The sequence below is a fragment of the Aquarana catesbeiana genome, linkage group LG02 (assembly GCF_042186555.1).
Source record: "Aquarana catesbeiana isolate 2022-GZ linkage group LG02, ASM4218655v1, whole genome shotgun sequence".
Taxonomy (NCBI): Eukaryota; Metazoa; Chordata; class Amphibia; order Anura; family Ranidae; genus Aquarana; species Aquarana catesbeiana.
The window spans coordinates 573,827,598-573,842,403 of NC_133325.1; the positions used below are offsets into that span (position 1 = coordinate 573,827,598).

The 14,806-nt window shown below is 42.4% G+C and overlaps 1 protein-coding gene across 1 annotated transcript in view; it reads right to left on the bottom strand.

The window, feature by feature from the left end:
* Positions 1 to 1,109: 1,109 nt before the first annotated feature.
* The window catches only part of LOC141128677 (aminopeptidase B-like), a 58,026-nt gene continuing 44,329 nt past the window's right edge, over positions 1,110 to 14,806 (bottom strand). Inside the window, 4 exon segments of the mRNA XM_073616108.1 lie at positions 1,110 to 1,713; positions 3,071 to 3,213; positions 3,552 to 3,776; positions 12,315 to 12,423. Of these exon segments, the coding sequence (XP_073472209.1) occupies positions 1,564 to 1,713; positions 3,071 to 3,213; positions 3,552 to 3,776; positions 12,315 to 12,423 (627 nt within the window). The 3' untranslated portion in view covers positions 1,110 to 1,563.

The window sequence follows — 14,806 nt, forward strand, 5'->3', positions numbered from 1 at the left end:
GGAGAGAAAGAGACGAAAGGGGGGGAGGGGGAGAGAGAGACGAAAGGGGGGAGGGGGAGAGAGAGACGAAAGGGGGGGGAGGGGGAGAGAGAGACGAAAGGGGGGAGGGGGAGAGAGAGAGACGAAAGGGGGGAGAGGGAGAGAAAGAGACGAAAGGGGGGGTGGGGGAGAGAGAGACGAAGGGGGGGGGGAAGAGACAAAAGGGGGGGGGGGAAGAGACGAAAGGGGGAGCCCAGAAGAGGAAGGTCAAGCTCGTTCTGTGCAATACAATTGCAAAGAGCAGGTGATAACATGTTTATTGTTTTAATTTAAAAAAAAAAAAAATTACTTACACACACTTTAAATTATTACAAAAATGACAAAAAAACCACCACCACAGCAAAAGCTTTAATGCAATTTGTTAAAAAAAAAAAAAAAAAATTACATACAAAATTGGAAAAACTATCCCTATAGTGCACATTGATGATCTCAAAAAGAGAATCATAGAAATTAAAAAATACAAAATAGCAGTAGTCATAAAATACATTTGATAAATTGGGAATACAGGAAGTTGTGGAAACTGGGCCCTGCATACATTGATGGTATTTAAATATTAAATAATTTAAGGACCCCAGCTTAAAGTAAACCTATCATGAGTGACATTGAGTCCGCCATTGTCCACCCCTTCTTGTGGAAAGGTTAGCTGCCTTACTGTCAAAATGACCCTATTATTGTACTACAGCATTTAAATTAGGTACGCAAAATAAGAATGAGACTTGCCTGTTCTGTATCCTTGTTCAGGGTTACTGAATCAAAGTTTTAAAGTCAGTGGTCGGTTCACCATAACAGCCAGGTGTCTTGCATTTGTAGATGAGCAGTCCCTACACATCTCTCATGAAAGGTTTACGTTTTACGCCACTACCTTATCCATAAGGAAATGATAGGTTAAGAGCTAATCCGCTTGTTCAAATCTAAAATGCGTGCTAGTAATGCCACTTTTATTGTGCATCCAACCTTTTTTCTTTTTATTTATATTAAGCAAAAATGACACAATATGATATTCTTGCAGCTGTTCCCAACTTTACATATGTAAGGCAAACATCAAGCTATTGACATAGTAATGGTGATGAGTTCTAGTCTGAGGCAGCATATACCATGGACATATTGTAGGGGGTATGTAATAATAAACAGTCCTCTCTTTTTGTAAAAAAAAAAAAAAAAAATTATTTGTGAAATTACATTTTAAATGCAAGACCTGAATCACTCTCCCACTGTGTCAGTTTAATTCTGGAATACCAATTCCCTTAACTTACAAAGCTAATGGAAGAATTCATAGTACTCCACTTAGTGGTAGAAGTTATTCAAAGCCTAAATGTAAGTATTCGAGCTGGCTAATCGCCATATAAAAATGTTTAGTTAGTATATTATTTGAATGCTACCAGCACAGTATTAATATAAGTTTCATTAAACAATTTTAATTTAATTGCTAAGCTATAAAAATCTATTTCTGTATGCCAGGAGATGGATGTTGAGTGCAGTATATATTACTGTGCGTTTCTGGTGTCTTCATCTTATGTAATGTTTTTACACTCCCAGGATTTTTTTCACATAACTGCGGACATTGTGATGAAGCTGTGGAGATGTCTGGTGGAAAGTTTCTGTGGCTAGAGCACGAGCGGCCTCTGATCCAGCTTTCATAGCACGGTATAATGGCAATGTGTACTTCTGTTTTCCCTGGAAGCACAATGAGAAAATATGTTCATGTTTATTGGTTGGTTAACAGGACACTTGAAATATCGTATATCGTATACTTAAACCTAATATTATTAACCAGTCTCAAACTAGCTATAGGTGGTATAAATGTCACTAGTAATGTAACCAAGCTGATGAGAACGAAAAAAAAAAAAAAAGTGGTTTCCACCGCCGACCTTTCCGTGAACATGCAAGCTGCTTGAATTTAATACTTGAGTAGGAACACAAATTCGGACTGAAATTTTGTCTCTTCGTTCATTCTTCAGAATGCTGGAATTTTTGCTTGTACAGCGGATAAAATAAACATTGACCATTTTCCTAAGTAAATTTATTTCTAAAAAGATGCTAGAATGGCCCAGCCGCTCACCTGACTTAAATCCAATAGAAAATCTATGGAAAGAAAGATCATAGAAGCAGCCCATGGAACCTTCAAGATTTGAAGACTGGGTGGAAGAATGAGCCAAAATCACACCTAACCAAATGCATGCGACTAGTTTCTCCATACAGGAGGCGTCTAGAAGCGATCATTTTTTTTTTTTTGTTGACCTCAGATCTCATATTTAAGAGGTCCTGTCATGCTTGTTATCTATTACAATGGATGTTTACATTGCTTGTAATAGGAATAAAAGTGACACAATTTTTTTTTTTAAAGAACAGTGTAAAAAAGTAAACGCATCCCCTCCCGCTGAGCTCGTGTGCAGAAGCGCCCGCATATGAAAACTGTTCAAACCACACATGTGAGGTATCGCCATGATCGGTAGAGCGAGAGCAATAATTCTAGCCCTAGAACTCCTCTAATTCAAAACATACAACCTGTAGAATTTTTTTAAGGGTAAAAGTTTGTCGACATTCCACAAGCGGGCGCAATTTTGAAGTGTGCAGGTTGGTTATCACTTCACTGTTGTCTTATTTTTTTAATTAAAAAAGAGTATTTTTTCCAAAAAAAAAGTGGGCTTGTAAGGAGAGAGAGAGAGAGAGAAAAAAAAAAAAAAGTTTGCCAATGCACCTCTGGCAAGGAAGCTCCCATGTGGATAGTAATGGTTCGGATTTTTTGCGTGGGTTTCCCCTTGATATCCATTCTATACCTACCAGTCCCTCAAAGATAAAAGGTCTTGTCTGCATTTTTAAAAAGTACCCACATGCTAGTGTGTGTGTCTGTGTGTACACAATATAATTTATAAATAGCAAGAGAGCTGTCTTGCTACAAATAGAAGGAGGCCACTTACTTGCTAGGTTCCATCAAGTCTGAAATGTATGACCAGTAAAAATTGCTCTAGGATTAAAATGCAGGTTTTTAATTCCTCCTACTATATGTTGGCTACATTTCCCACTCACATACCTGGCAGTACAAGAAATCACGGACTTTAGAAAAATGATCCTGGTAATCATTTTTCAGCACAATTTGAGACCAGCGAAGACGGAGTTCAGCATTGGTGGCTTCTGAAATCTTTGTGTAATATTTTCCAAGCTCTTCCACATTACCTTTGTAAAATAGAATAAGAAATGTAAATAAATGAAGCTTCAGCAGACTGCCTTTTACTTATTTATACTATTCTGTAAATTCCTACCATTTATTGGTTGCCATCAAGTGCATGTTATATTTGAAACAGGTATTTAACTCTCACAAGTGTGCCATTACTTTACTTAAAGCAGAATGATCCCCCCCCCCCCTCCCCTATTCTTCACAGCTAAGGAAGCGGTCATCTTAGAGCACAAGCAACTGACAGTTATCATTCATGTCATGCCATGAATGTAACCGTTTTGGGAAATTGTTAATTTAGTGAGATTTAGTTCTGGTTTAACACAACTTATTTTCTTACCAGGTGGTAGAGGGGACTTTGCAAGAACCTGATCCAAGAAGTAGATCATCTGATAGGTTTTCCAAGAAGAAACATCCATTTTTCCAATATCTTGCATATTCAGTGGAGAAGATGACCAGAGATCAGCCAACTCATCAGCTGGTTTCATGAGCGAAGTACCAGAAGACAGGTCTGGCAAAAAGGCCGGCCAACCAGGGGTATCTAGCCAATGGTGAAATTCCAGGCCTGAAGTAAAAGAAAAAACCTTCAGTAATGTGCATTTACAAGATAATTAGAATAATACATACAAACTACTGCTTGGCAGCAAAAAATAGGATTTTTATAACAGCTTACCTGTGAAATCCTTTTCTTTGAAGTACATCACGGGACACAGAGCTATAGTAGTTACTATGTGGGTTATAGGCCACCTTTAGGTGGTGGACACTGGCACACCCTAACACAGGAAGTCCACTCCCTATATAACCCCTCCCACTACTGGGAGTACCAGTTTGTTCGCCAGTGTCTTAGGTGTTGGTCACGAGTAAAGATGTGCTGTGCTCCACTGGAAGATTCCTTTGCTGGGGCAAGCTATGCAACTGGATCCATTCAAAATCTCTTTTCTAGGCCGAATTTAATGGTACCGGGGCCTCGTGTCCAAAGAAACAAGGTTTTGCCTGTAACGCTTCTCTTTTTTAGAGCGCTGGACCCCGGGATCCAGTGCTTTGGTGTTTTCAGCCATAAAGTTTTACTGGTGGGGTGCTTTACGGGTCCAGGAGTGTGGGTATCCTGAGGGTCCCCGGTTCCTGAAGGTTTGGTAACGGAGCCCACCGTGAGGGGCGAAGAATGGGTCTGTTGGTTTTACCACAGAAATCCCTGCGGTGGGAAAGGTTTCTAAGGAATTTAACTTTTCTTATGAAATGTCTCCTTTAAAAAAAGTAAAGGTTGTCATGCCTAAGAGTCACCACTGGGGGCTGTATAGAGCACGTACCTTGTCACAAGGTACCCTTTCCTCAAAGATCACGCTGTGCAGCAGAAACAGCAGGCTTCCCTCCGGCAAGCAGCTCAGACCTCCAGTAGGAATTGGGCAATTTTTGCTGGCTGCAGATGTCAGAGGGATACGAGCAAAAAGGGGCATGTAACAGGTTGGTGACAGGCATTCCCTTGGCACATTTACAAATGGTTTCAGGCTGAGCGTTAATAGCAGCGGCAGTGGCTGGACTATTGCTCGAGCAGTGGATGCGATTTCTTCTTTTAGTACCTCTGCATTTGTGCATCGGGCTATGGTCAGAAGGGGGGCTAGAAACACCCCAAAAAAGGGGCTCAAGAGAGACTCCTTCAAGCTCAAAAAAGCCTAGAACCATCTCTAAAAAAATGGAATCCTCACCTGAGAGTTCTGAGGTGGCTGGTCAGAGTGAACCATCTGGGCCGTCAGGTGTTGCAACTGTTTCCAACACTGCAGCCCCTGTCTATGTTACTCAAGAGGTTTTTTCCTCAACTATATTGGGGTTGGAGCAGAGAATAGTGGCTTCAATCGCATCCCAGAATGGGACTAAGCACAACAGGTCCACTTCTTTTACCAAGGGCCCTGAAACTGAGGAACCAGGGGCAGGAGATGATTAATTTCTCTCAGGGGACCAGGAAGAGGCTGATGACTCCTCTTCTGAGGGGTCAAATGCAGAAGGATCAGGTTCACAATCTGAAAGATTGATGGTACAATCTCTTACTGAATTGGTCCTCTCCACATTCTTGCTACCTTTAACTGAGTCGGTCGATAAACCTACTTGTTTGGGTTCGCTAAAGCCTCCCCAAGCTGTTCATGCTTTTCCTATCCATTCATTGCTGGAAAAGCTTATGTATTCTGAGTGGGATCACCCACATAAGCAGTTTTACCCTCTGAAAAAGTTTAACACTTTATCCTATGGAGGAAAAAATTAAAAAAAAATTTTAAAAAATGGGAAATTCCAGCAATTGACACTGCTATATCCTCTGTGAATAAAAATTTGCCTTGTCTGGTAGACAATGCTCAAATGCTTAAGGATCCAACGGATAAGAATAAGTTGGAACTCCTATTAAAAAACACTTTTCTCTGGCAGGTTCAGTAACTCAGCCTGCGCTGGCAGCAATTGGTGTATGTCAATCCTTGAGACCAGTTTAAACAGGTGCTCAAGATTATTCCTGATCAGCAGGCCCAAGGGTTGGCCGAGCTACCAGGGGCGTTATGTTTTGCAATAGACGCTATGAGAGATTCTATTCTCCAGGCCCCATGCCTTACGCTTGGGCTGGTGCATATGCATAGAATACTATGGTTGAAAAATTGGTCAGCCGAAAAGAGCCATGCAAAAAGCTCCTGGTTCGTTTTCCCTTTCGCGGTGAACGGCTGTTTGGGGATGATCTGGATAAATACATCCAAAGAATCTCTAATGGTTAGAGTTCCCTTTTGCCAGTTAGGAAAAAGAGTAAGCGTATTTCATTTAAACTAGCTTCTTCTCCAGTGCCAGGGGCATCAGCCTCCAGGCAGTCTTGACGGCCTCCACTGTCAAGTTCTAGAGGTAAACCTCAGAGTCAACCCCAGGGACAAAACAGTTCCTGGGGAAGGAAGCCTACAAAACAAAGTACTAAGGCCTCCTTATGAAGGGAAGCCCCCACTCGCGTGGGGAGGGGGGGGGAGAGACTTCTGCAGTTCTCAAGCATCTGGCAGGAAGAGTGTCGAGACAAATGGGTTACCTCCTCAATAACTCTGGGGTACAAACTAGCGTTTCGAGAGTCCCCGTCTCCTCGTTTTCTCAGATCAAACGTTCCCAGGGATCCAGGGAAAAAGAAGAAGTCTCTCTTTTAAGCATTGGACCATCTTGTCTCAAAAGATATCGGTGGTCCCCATGGAAGAGCAGGGATTGGAGTTTTATTTAAACCTTTTCACGGTACCAAAACCAAATGGGGATGTCAGACCCATTCTAGATCTCAAAGATCTAAACCGGTTTTTGAATATCCGCTCTTTTCGCATGGAGTCAATCCAATCAGTAGTCTCCATTCTACAAGGTGGAGAACTTCTAGCGACAATTGACATCAAGGATGCTTACCTCCATGTACCTATTTCTCCCGCTCACCAGAAATATCTACGCTTCGAGATAGAAAATCTTCATTTTCAGTTTGTAACTCTGCCTTTCTAGCTACTGCACCTCGAGTGTTTACAAAGGTCCTGGCTCCTCCTCTAGCCATATTAAGGGCTCAAGGTATAACAATTCTAGCTTACTTAGACGATCTGCTCTTGATAGACCAGTTTGTAGCCCGCTTAGACCAGAGTTTGGTCACCACAGTCAGCCACCTGGAATACCTAGGTTGGATTCGCAACCTAGAAAAATCTTCCTTAAAACCATCAAGGAGATTGGAATACTTGGGTCTGATCATAGATACCACTCAGAAGAGGGTGTTCTTGCCCCAGGCAAAGATCAGTGCCATAAAGGAACTGATTCAAGTGGTAAAGGCAAAGAAGAATCCTCCTATTCCACTTTGCATGAGATTGTTGGGAAAGATGGTGGCTTCATTCGAGGCCATTCCTTATGCTCAATTTCATTCGACGTCCAGGAAGAAGCTACGCTACCACGCAACAGCGAAACGCGTTAACGTCACCACCGGCACTAGCGCTGTCTATCGAGCGGACGGAGTGCGAGGAGCTGCACAGCTGAGAGGCATCACGTAGCCCACAGCACATGCTGACGGCACCTCGAGCTGTTCATGCGATCTGTACCCAGCAAGGGATTTCCCTCATAATAGGACCTGGCAGGTTACCTCCAAGGGGACAAACGGCTGCAGCCATAGTGCCGGCCCGGCAATCCTTTGGACCTCGTCAGTCATCTTCAGTACGGCTTGCGGACCAGCCTCCAGGAATCCTTGCAGAGGGTAAAGTATGAGCATCCATAACTCACTCAAAGTTGGGGACATTATACAGCTTTACGCATAGCCTTGGTCCTGTATTTGCCATACGTTTACCGGAGCACCTTATACCGCACCATACTGCACTTTATGCATAGCCCTGAAGCCTGCTGATCACAGTGTATAATCTGTTCTATTAATTGACCTGGACTATTACCACTGCTTACACTGTATGATTCAATTTCATCGTGTATAGACTTATAGCTTCATCGCTATTGAACATCCAGCTTGTTCATAACCTCAAAGGTCATTTTCAACTGCCAAGTCCAGCCCAGCCATCCCCTTGGTCCATAAGCATCCCCCTTCCCCGGGTCTCCTTCCCCCTCCCCGCTCCACCTATATGCTTCTCGGCAGCACATTCCACCAATTTCCCACTGGTCCCTATCCATAACTGCCACGACTCAACCTGACTGCCTGGCCGCCGAGCAGCATATAACAGTCCGGACAGTGTCTGTGCCGTAGTATGTTCTGTGTAGTATGTTCTGTGTGTGTCTTGTTTGTCGTGTTCGTTAGTCCATTTTTAAGCTAACCTTGACTAGGAGTCCTATGTATCCTATAGTGCTATTATTTGTACATCTGTATGTCTACTCCACAAAGGTGATTTTATAATGAATTAATAAATTGTTACCTTTGATACCACCTTTCAATGTACTGACCATTAATTGCTAAGGTAACCACTTTCTCCCTCCGGTAACCCTATACCGTAGATCCCCTTCCTTTTCCCTGGCCCCCACTCCACCAATATATGTCAATTTCATTCGAGACTACTGCAAAACAGTATCCTATCGGCTTGGAACAAGAAGGTACAAGCTCTAGACTTCCCAATGAGTTTGTCTCCAAAGGTGCGCCAAAGCCTCAGTTGGTTGATAACCAAGAATCTGCAGAAAGGAAAATCCTTCCTACCAGTTACCTGGAAGGTGGTAACTTGAGCTGCCCGCAGTTGTTCCTGGGAGAATGGTCTCTTCACCCTGACATCTGACAATATGTAAAAAATGGGGAATTCTGGACGTGGATCTGTTTGCGTCCAGGTTCAACAAAAAGATTGACAACTTTGTGTCAAGAACAAAAGATCCGCTGGCATGCGGATAGATGCCTTGGTATTCCCGTGGAATCAGTTTTCACCGATTTATGCATTCCCTCCTGTTCTGCTTCCACGACTTCCTTGCACGATCAAGCAGGAAGGGAAGTCGGTGATTCTTGTGGCCCATGGACCCTACCGCCACGTCCAGACCTTCTCTCGCAAGGTCTGGTATTCCATCCTACCTTACAAACGCTAAATTTAACGGTTTGGCTATTGAGACCCACATTCTGAAGAAGCGTGAGCTATCACAAAAGATAAAGATGCCAGCAGATCTGGTGGTAGACTGAACAATCCCACTAGCTGTAATCAAGGAAGTTGATTGTAATTAAATGGAAGCACATCACTTCAACAAGCTCTCTGAATAAGTGAAATGGCAAATCCACTTAAAAATCATGTGTTAGGCTTACCTGTAAACTATTTCAAGTAGTCTAGCCCCTGAGATAGAGCTGCTCCCACTGGGACAGAAAACACATTGCTCAATCAGAAAAAAACGGTGGTCCTCCAGACACGCAGTCAGTTTATAGGAAAACCAAAAGGATGACTCTGAAAAATACACCACCATAAAAAAGAAACATAATCCATTAAATAGGGAAGGATTGTGCTGTTCTGGAAGACTACTGGAAATAGTCAACAGTAAGTGCACTCTGGATTTCCCCCCAGTCATCTTCTAGTACAGCCCTTGAGGGGAGAGCAAAAACTTACTACCTAAAGGGGGGGGGGCGGACCTTCCTCCCAAAAGCTTGGTCTTGGCTAAGCGGTAATGCTGTACAAACATGGAGAAATTTGACCAAGTGGCTCAAGATTTAGCCAATGCTCTAGTCCAGGGATCTCCAAACTATGGCCCTCCAGCTGTTGCGGTACTACACGTCCCATGAGGCTTTGTAAAACTGTCATTCACAGACATGACTAGGCATGATGGGAATTTTAGTTCCTGAACTGGAGGGCCATAGTTTGGAGACCCCTGCAGGAGGGCAGGGAACGCTTCTACCCCTCCTCATGTCACATGCAGGTGCATAGCACAGTCAGTGGCCCTGGAACCCAGCCAAGATAAGGTAATGGGTCTACTCCTGTTTTTCCACTAAAAGGGATCCCAAGAGCCACAAAACCCCTTAGAGATAGAGCCACCCCAGACAGAGGAAACAAAAAAAAACAAAAAAAAACGCATCATCTATAGCCTATGAAAAAATGAGCAATGAGTCAGGAAGACGACAGTACCCAGTGCCACATAGGTGAGCCCTGGGAAATAATTACCATTACCTTTCCAAGATCGAAAGGGATGCTCCTGTGTGGGCATTGTCAGATTTGTCGTTATGTTGAGCGTACTGAGATGTTCACCAATGTGGATAATACTCAACTGTGCTACTACTAAAGTGATCTATAGTTTGCAATGTTCCTGTAATAAGCGTCAGTTACGTGTCCACATCAGTGTGCATCTCGGGGAAATTAAACATAAGGGGCCAAAAAGTCCATTAGCTCAGCATTTCCTTTTACACAACCAGTCCAAACCTGATGGGTTGAGGATGAAGGGAATTTATGCTCTGCAACTTAGTAAGAGACAAGGTGATTTTGATAGAGTCTCCTTAAAAAAGAAAAGTTCTGGATATATAAATTAAAATGTTTTGATTCCACATGGAATCAATAGAGAACTAAATCTTCAAGTTTTTCTGGATTAATTTTCTTCTCAAACTCACTTATCAAGAAATAGATTAAGTTTATACCTGTTTTTCTCAAAAAAATACAGTCTCAAAAACATTCTAGAAGTTATATGTTTAATACACTAACACTTCCCTTTTTTTATTTCTTTCTTTTATATACACAAAATGTTGGTGCCTGTTTTCTTTAGGTAGCTATAAATTTTCTATTTTTTTTTTTTTTTTGATAATGGCTAGTTCCGGCCGTGAGTTAATTCTGTTCCTATATAGCCATTGACATCCTTAGATCATGCTGTGAGTGCACTACCATAATCTATTTAACTCTTTTTTTTTTCCATTTAAAGTTATTTTTTATTTCTTAAAATTGTCATGTTTTCTTTCTTCTTTATTTTTTTATATTTGTGGAGATGCTGTGGTCATTATTGTGATTGTTTTCCTTAAGGGTTAATTCTGTCAAAAACATACTGTTGGTCTGGGTTAAACACATGCCGAATTTGATTCTCCTGTGAGTTAAATAAAGCTGATCCAAATTTGTGTGCATTTAAACTGGTCTAAGCTAGGGGGCCTAGTTCTGATGAATCCGGGGTTCCCTAGTGAAATATGTTAACGTCAATCCTCTCAAGGCTAGATGCCACCCCAAGCATCACCACCTCACTGTTTCCCGGTCCATGGCATCAGCTGTGTCCCAGGCATATGAGACACGGTAGCGGTCTTTTCAGTGTGGCAGCCAGCTAGTCTACTTAGCTCCGTGAGCGACCTTTCTTGGAGCTGCTGTTCAGCTTTGCAGCAATGTGGAGATGTCACGGAAGCACCTGGAAGCCCTGACCAGCAACTCAGGGCTGCGCTGCATAGTGCTGCCTTCACAGTTCCATATAGACAGTAAGTAAATGATCCATTTGTGACATTAATTATTGCTATCTGAACCACTGCCAATTTTGCATCCTGAATTAAGCTATTGTGCGTGAATGGACCACTATTCATTATGTTGTTCCAGTGAAAGTTTGCCAAATAATAGCAACTTTAATCGCTCATAGGCGAGTCATAGCCTTCTTGGATCACATCAATCTGTGGACTTGCAGCTCTGATTACCCTTCATAGATAAGTGAACCACATATGATCTGTGGATCTGCAGATGGCTTTTCTGTTTTCACTCCTTGGACTGACCCCGTCACACAGCCGCCGCCCCCCCCCCCCTCCTATTAGCCATGGACTGTATATATATATATATATATATATATATATATATATATATATATACACACATACATACACACACTTTTTTTTTTTTTAAGATTGCCATTGCCTTCAATCTAATCCAAAATAGGCTTGTTTGGTGATGCGTTTAACTTCATCTGTATATACAGTGCATTATTGTGGACTATATTTTATTTGGGTGGTGTCCATCGTTTTGTCTCGTGTGTTGGTAGTTAGCCCTTGTCCCCAGACTTATATGTCTATTTATAGTGTTAGGTGTTGACATGTTGTATTTTCTACAATTGGTCTTTTTTCAAAAAATTATTAAATTCACTATTATACAATTCTGGTAATTTCCCAGGGCTCACCTATGTAGCACTTGGTACTGTGTCGTCTTCCTGCTCATTTTTTCATATTCTTTTTTGGTCACTGAGCCCCACTTATATTGAGTGTGTGGATAAATGCCGGCTGGTACTGTGATGTACTCCATCCTATTGGTTCCCTTTCCTCTTTTTTGTTATATGATAATCTATAGCCTGCCTTCGTGTGTCAGCTGGCACAAAGGCTCACCGGTGGCCTGAGGATGCAAAAAAAAAAAAAAACACCTGGGATCTTCTGCAGTGTAATTCAAAGTTACTTTTAGGAAGAAACATACTTGGGCCAATACATTGTGCCCAGTGATTAAGATTTTCACCCTGAAAAAGGGCCTCAAATGTGCAATATAAATTGAATACAGCATCTGCATTTTGAATGAATAGAAGATGCAAGGGATATATATATATCTATATATATATATAGATATATATATATATATATAGATATATATATATCTATATATATATATATATATATATAGATATAGATATAGATATATATATCATCTACATATAATACAAAGGCTGGAATTAAGTGTTGATTTAGCCTTACCCTTGATTTTATCAACATTCTTTGCTTTAAGCTCTGGGAAGTAATCTAAATAAAATGCCAAGGTTTCATCAGCAGTTATGCTCTGAAATTTAAATTTGTCAACATAGGCCTGAAAAAGAACAAAAACGATAATCATTGCAATGTTATAACCATTATCTTATTGTAAAATGCAATACTGTCTTTAAAGGGGTTGTAAAGTTATTTATTTTTTTTTTTTTTTAAATAACAAACATGTTATACTTACCTTCACTGTGCAGCTCGTTCTGCACAGAGTGGCCCCGAACCTGGTCTTCTGGGGTCCCTCGGCGACTGTTTCAGCTCCTCCCCGCAAGCATTTACCACCTTCATGCGAGCTCCCTCGCACGGTGGTGAGTGCTTGCGGGCGCGCTCCCGTGATACAGCCGGCGGCTATAGCCGCTCGCTGTATTACTCGGCCCTGCCCCCCGGCGCGCCGCGTCATCGGATGTGATTGACAGCAGCGCGAGCCAATGGCTGCGCTGCTTTCAATCCATCCACTGCAGCCAATCAGCGACCAGGCTGAGCTGCAATGAAGCTGACGAGGACGAGGAGCGAAGATTCGAGGCGTCAGGTAAGTAAAACGGGGGGCCTGGGGGCGGCGGTACTGTCAAAAGTTTTTTCACCTTAATGCATAGAATGCATTAAGGTGAAAAAATTTTTACCTTTACAACCCCTTTAAGGAAGAGTATCGATTACCACAGACCTTCAAACATAGCCCACTTCCTGCTGTGAGGAAGACACAGTGGCAGCCAGGTGGAAGACTCAGGAGAGCACATTACAGGCAGGCTGACAAGTGCCTCTGCCCTGCAAAAGGTAGGGCTGTGCAGGGAAGGCTTGCACTGAAGGGGGCATTGTGATTTAACCCCTTCCCGACCAGACACTGCAGTTGTATTGCGGCAGGTTGGCTCCCCTGGGCAAACCGACATAGTTGTATGTTGGTTGGCCTTTTGTGATGATCAAATACCATCAAAAGAAAGCTCTATTTGTGGGGGGGGGGGGGGGTTGGGGGGATGGGTTGGGAACGTCAATTTTGTTTGGGTGCAACTATCAGTTAAGCGAAGCAGTGCCGCATCGCAAAAAATGGCCTGATCATTGAGCAGCCAAATCCTCTGGGGCTGAAGTGGTTAAAGAGGCACGGTGTTGTAAAGGGGCACTAATGAGAAGTAGAGCTGCACGATTCTGGCCAAAATGAGAATCACAATTTTTTTTGCTTAGAATAAAGTTCACGATTCTCGTGATGTAAAATCTTTCACATTATACAAAAAAGAAATTGGGCTAACTTTACTGGTTAGGTTTAATTCATTAAAAAGTGTAATTTTTTCCAAAAAAATATTCTCTAGGGTCTCTCCAAAAAAAAAAAAAAATATATATTTTAAATATATGTATATATATTTGGTGTTCTACGTAATTTTCTAGCAAAAGAAAATTATTTTAACTTGAAACCAACTAATGTCAGAAAAAGGTTTAGTGTTTAAGTGGTTAAACTTCCCTCATTCACACACCCAAGTGTATGCCTTTGATCTAAAGAACAAATCATTACAATGTTCATACTTAGTTCCACTCCTAAAGAATGATGTGATACTTGGCAGACTGCCCAGTTTTTTGTTTTTTTTTTCCCCTCTTGAGGGCTGTCAGCTTCAGCAGAGCAGAGAGAATTCTCTGCATAGAAAAAATCGGGAAATACTTTGTTATGATCGCAAGGGGGAAGAAAAGAAAAAAAAAAAAAAATCGCGATAATGATTCTCAATGATTAATCGCGCAGCTCTAATGTGAAGGACACTACAACATAAAGGGGCACTCCAATGTATAGGAGAACTGAGGCCACTGTGGAACTGTGATATAAAGGGGGACTATGGACACAGATGTAAAGGGGGGGGGGGGACTGATGTTAAGGGCGGTTGTGATGTGAAGGGGGAAGGTGAGGACACTGATTTAAAGAGGGGATTGTGATGTAAAGGTGGCTTTGATGTAAGGCATCATTCTCACGAGGTGGATTTGTTGCCTTGGAGTCTGCCTCTGTCCGCCAGCTCAGCGGGAGATCTCACCGTTGATCTCCGCTGAGTCGGCGGATGACAGGTCCCTCTCTGCTCACTGAGCGGGGAGGGGCTTGTCGAGCGCTGCTAGCTACTATGGAGACATCAGACGAAAACGGACAGCATGTCCGTTTTCATCAGATCTCACCCGATCCAATAGGGACGGGTGCGAACGTAGGGGCATCCGTTTGATTTTAGGGGATTGGACCGGGTCAGATGTCAACGGACATGTCACCGCTGACATCCGTCGCTCCACAGACTAGCATGGAGCGCCCGTTCAGGTCCGCCGACAAAACTGACAGGCGGACCTAAACGGTCCGACAGTGTGAAAGGGGCCTAAAGACACTGATGCACAAAATATAGTGCTGTGCACACAAGTTTTACACACTTGTGAGAAAATCCTGCAACGTTAGGATGCTTTAAAAAAGCAATAAAATATAT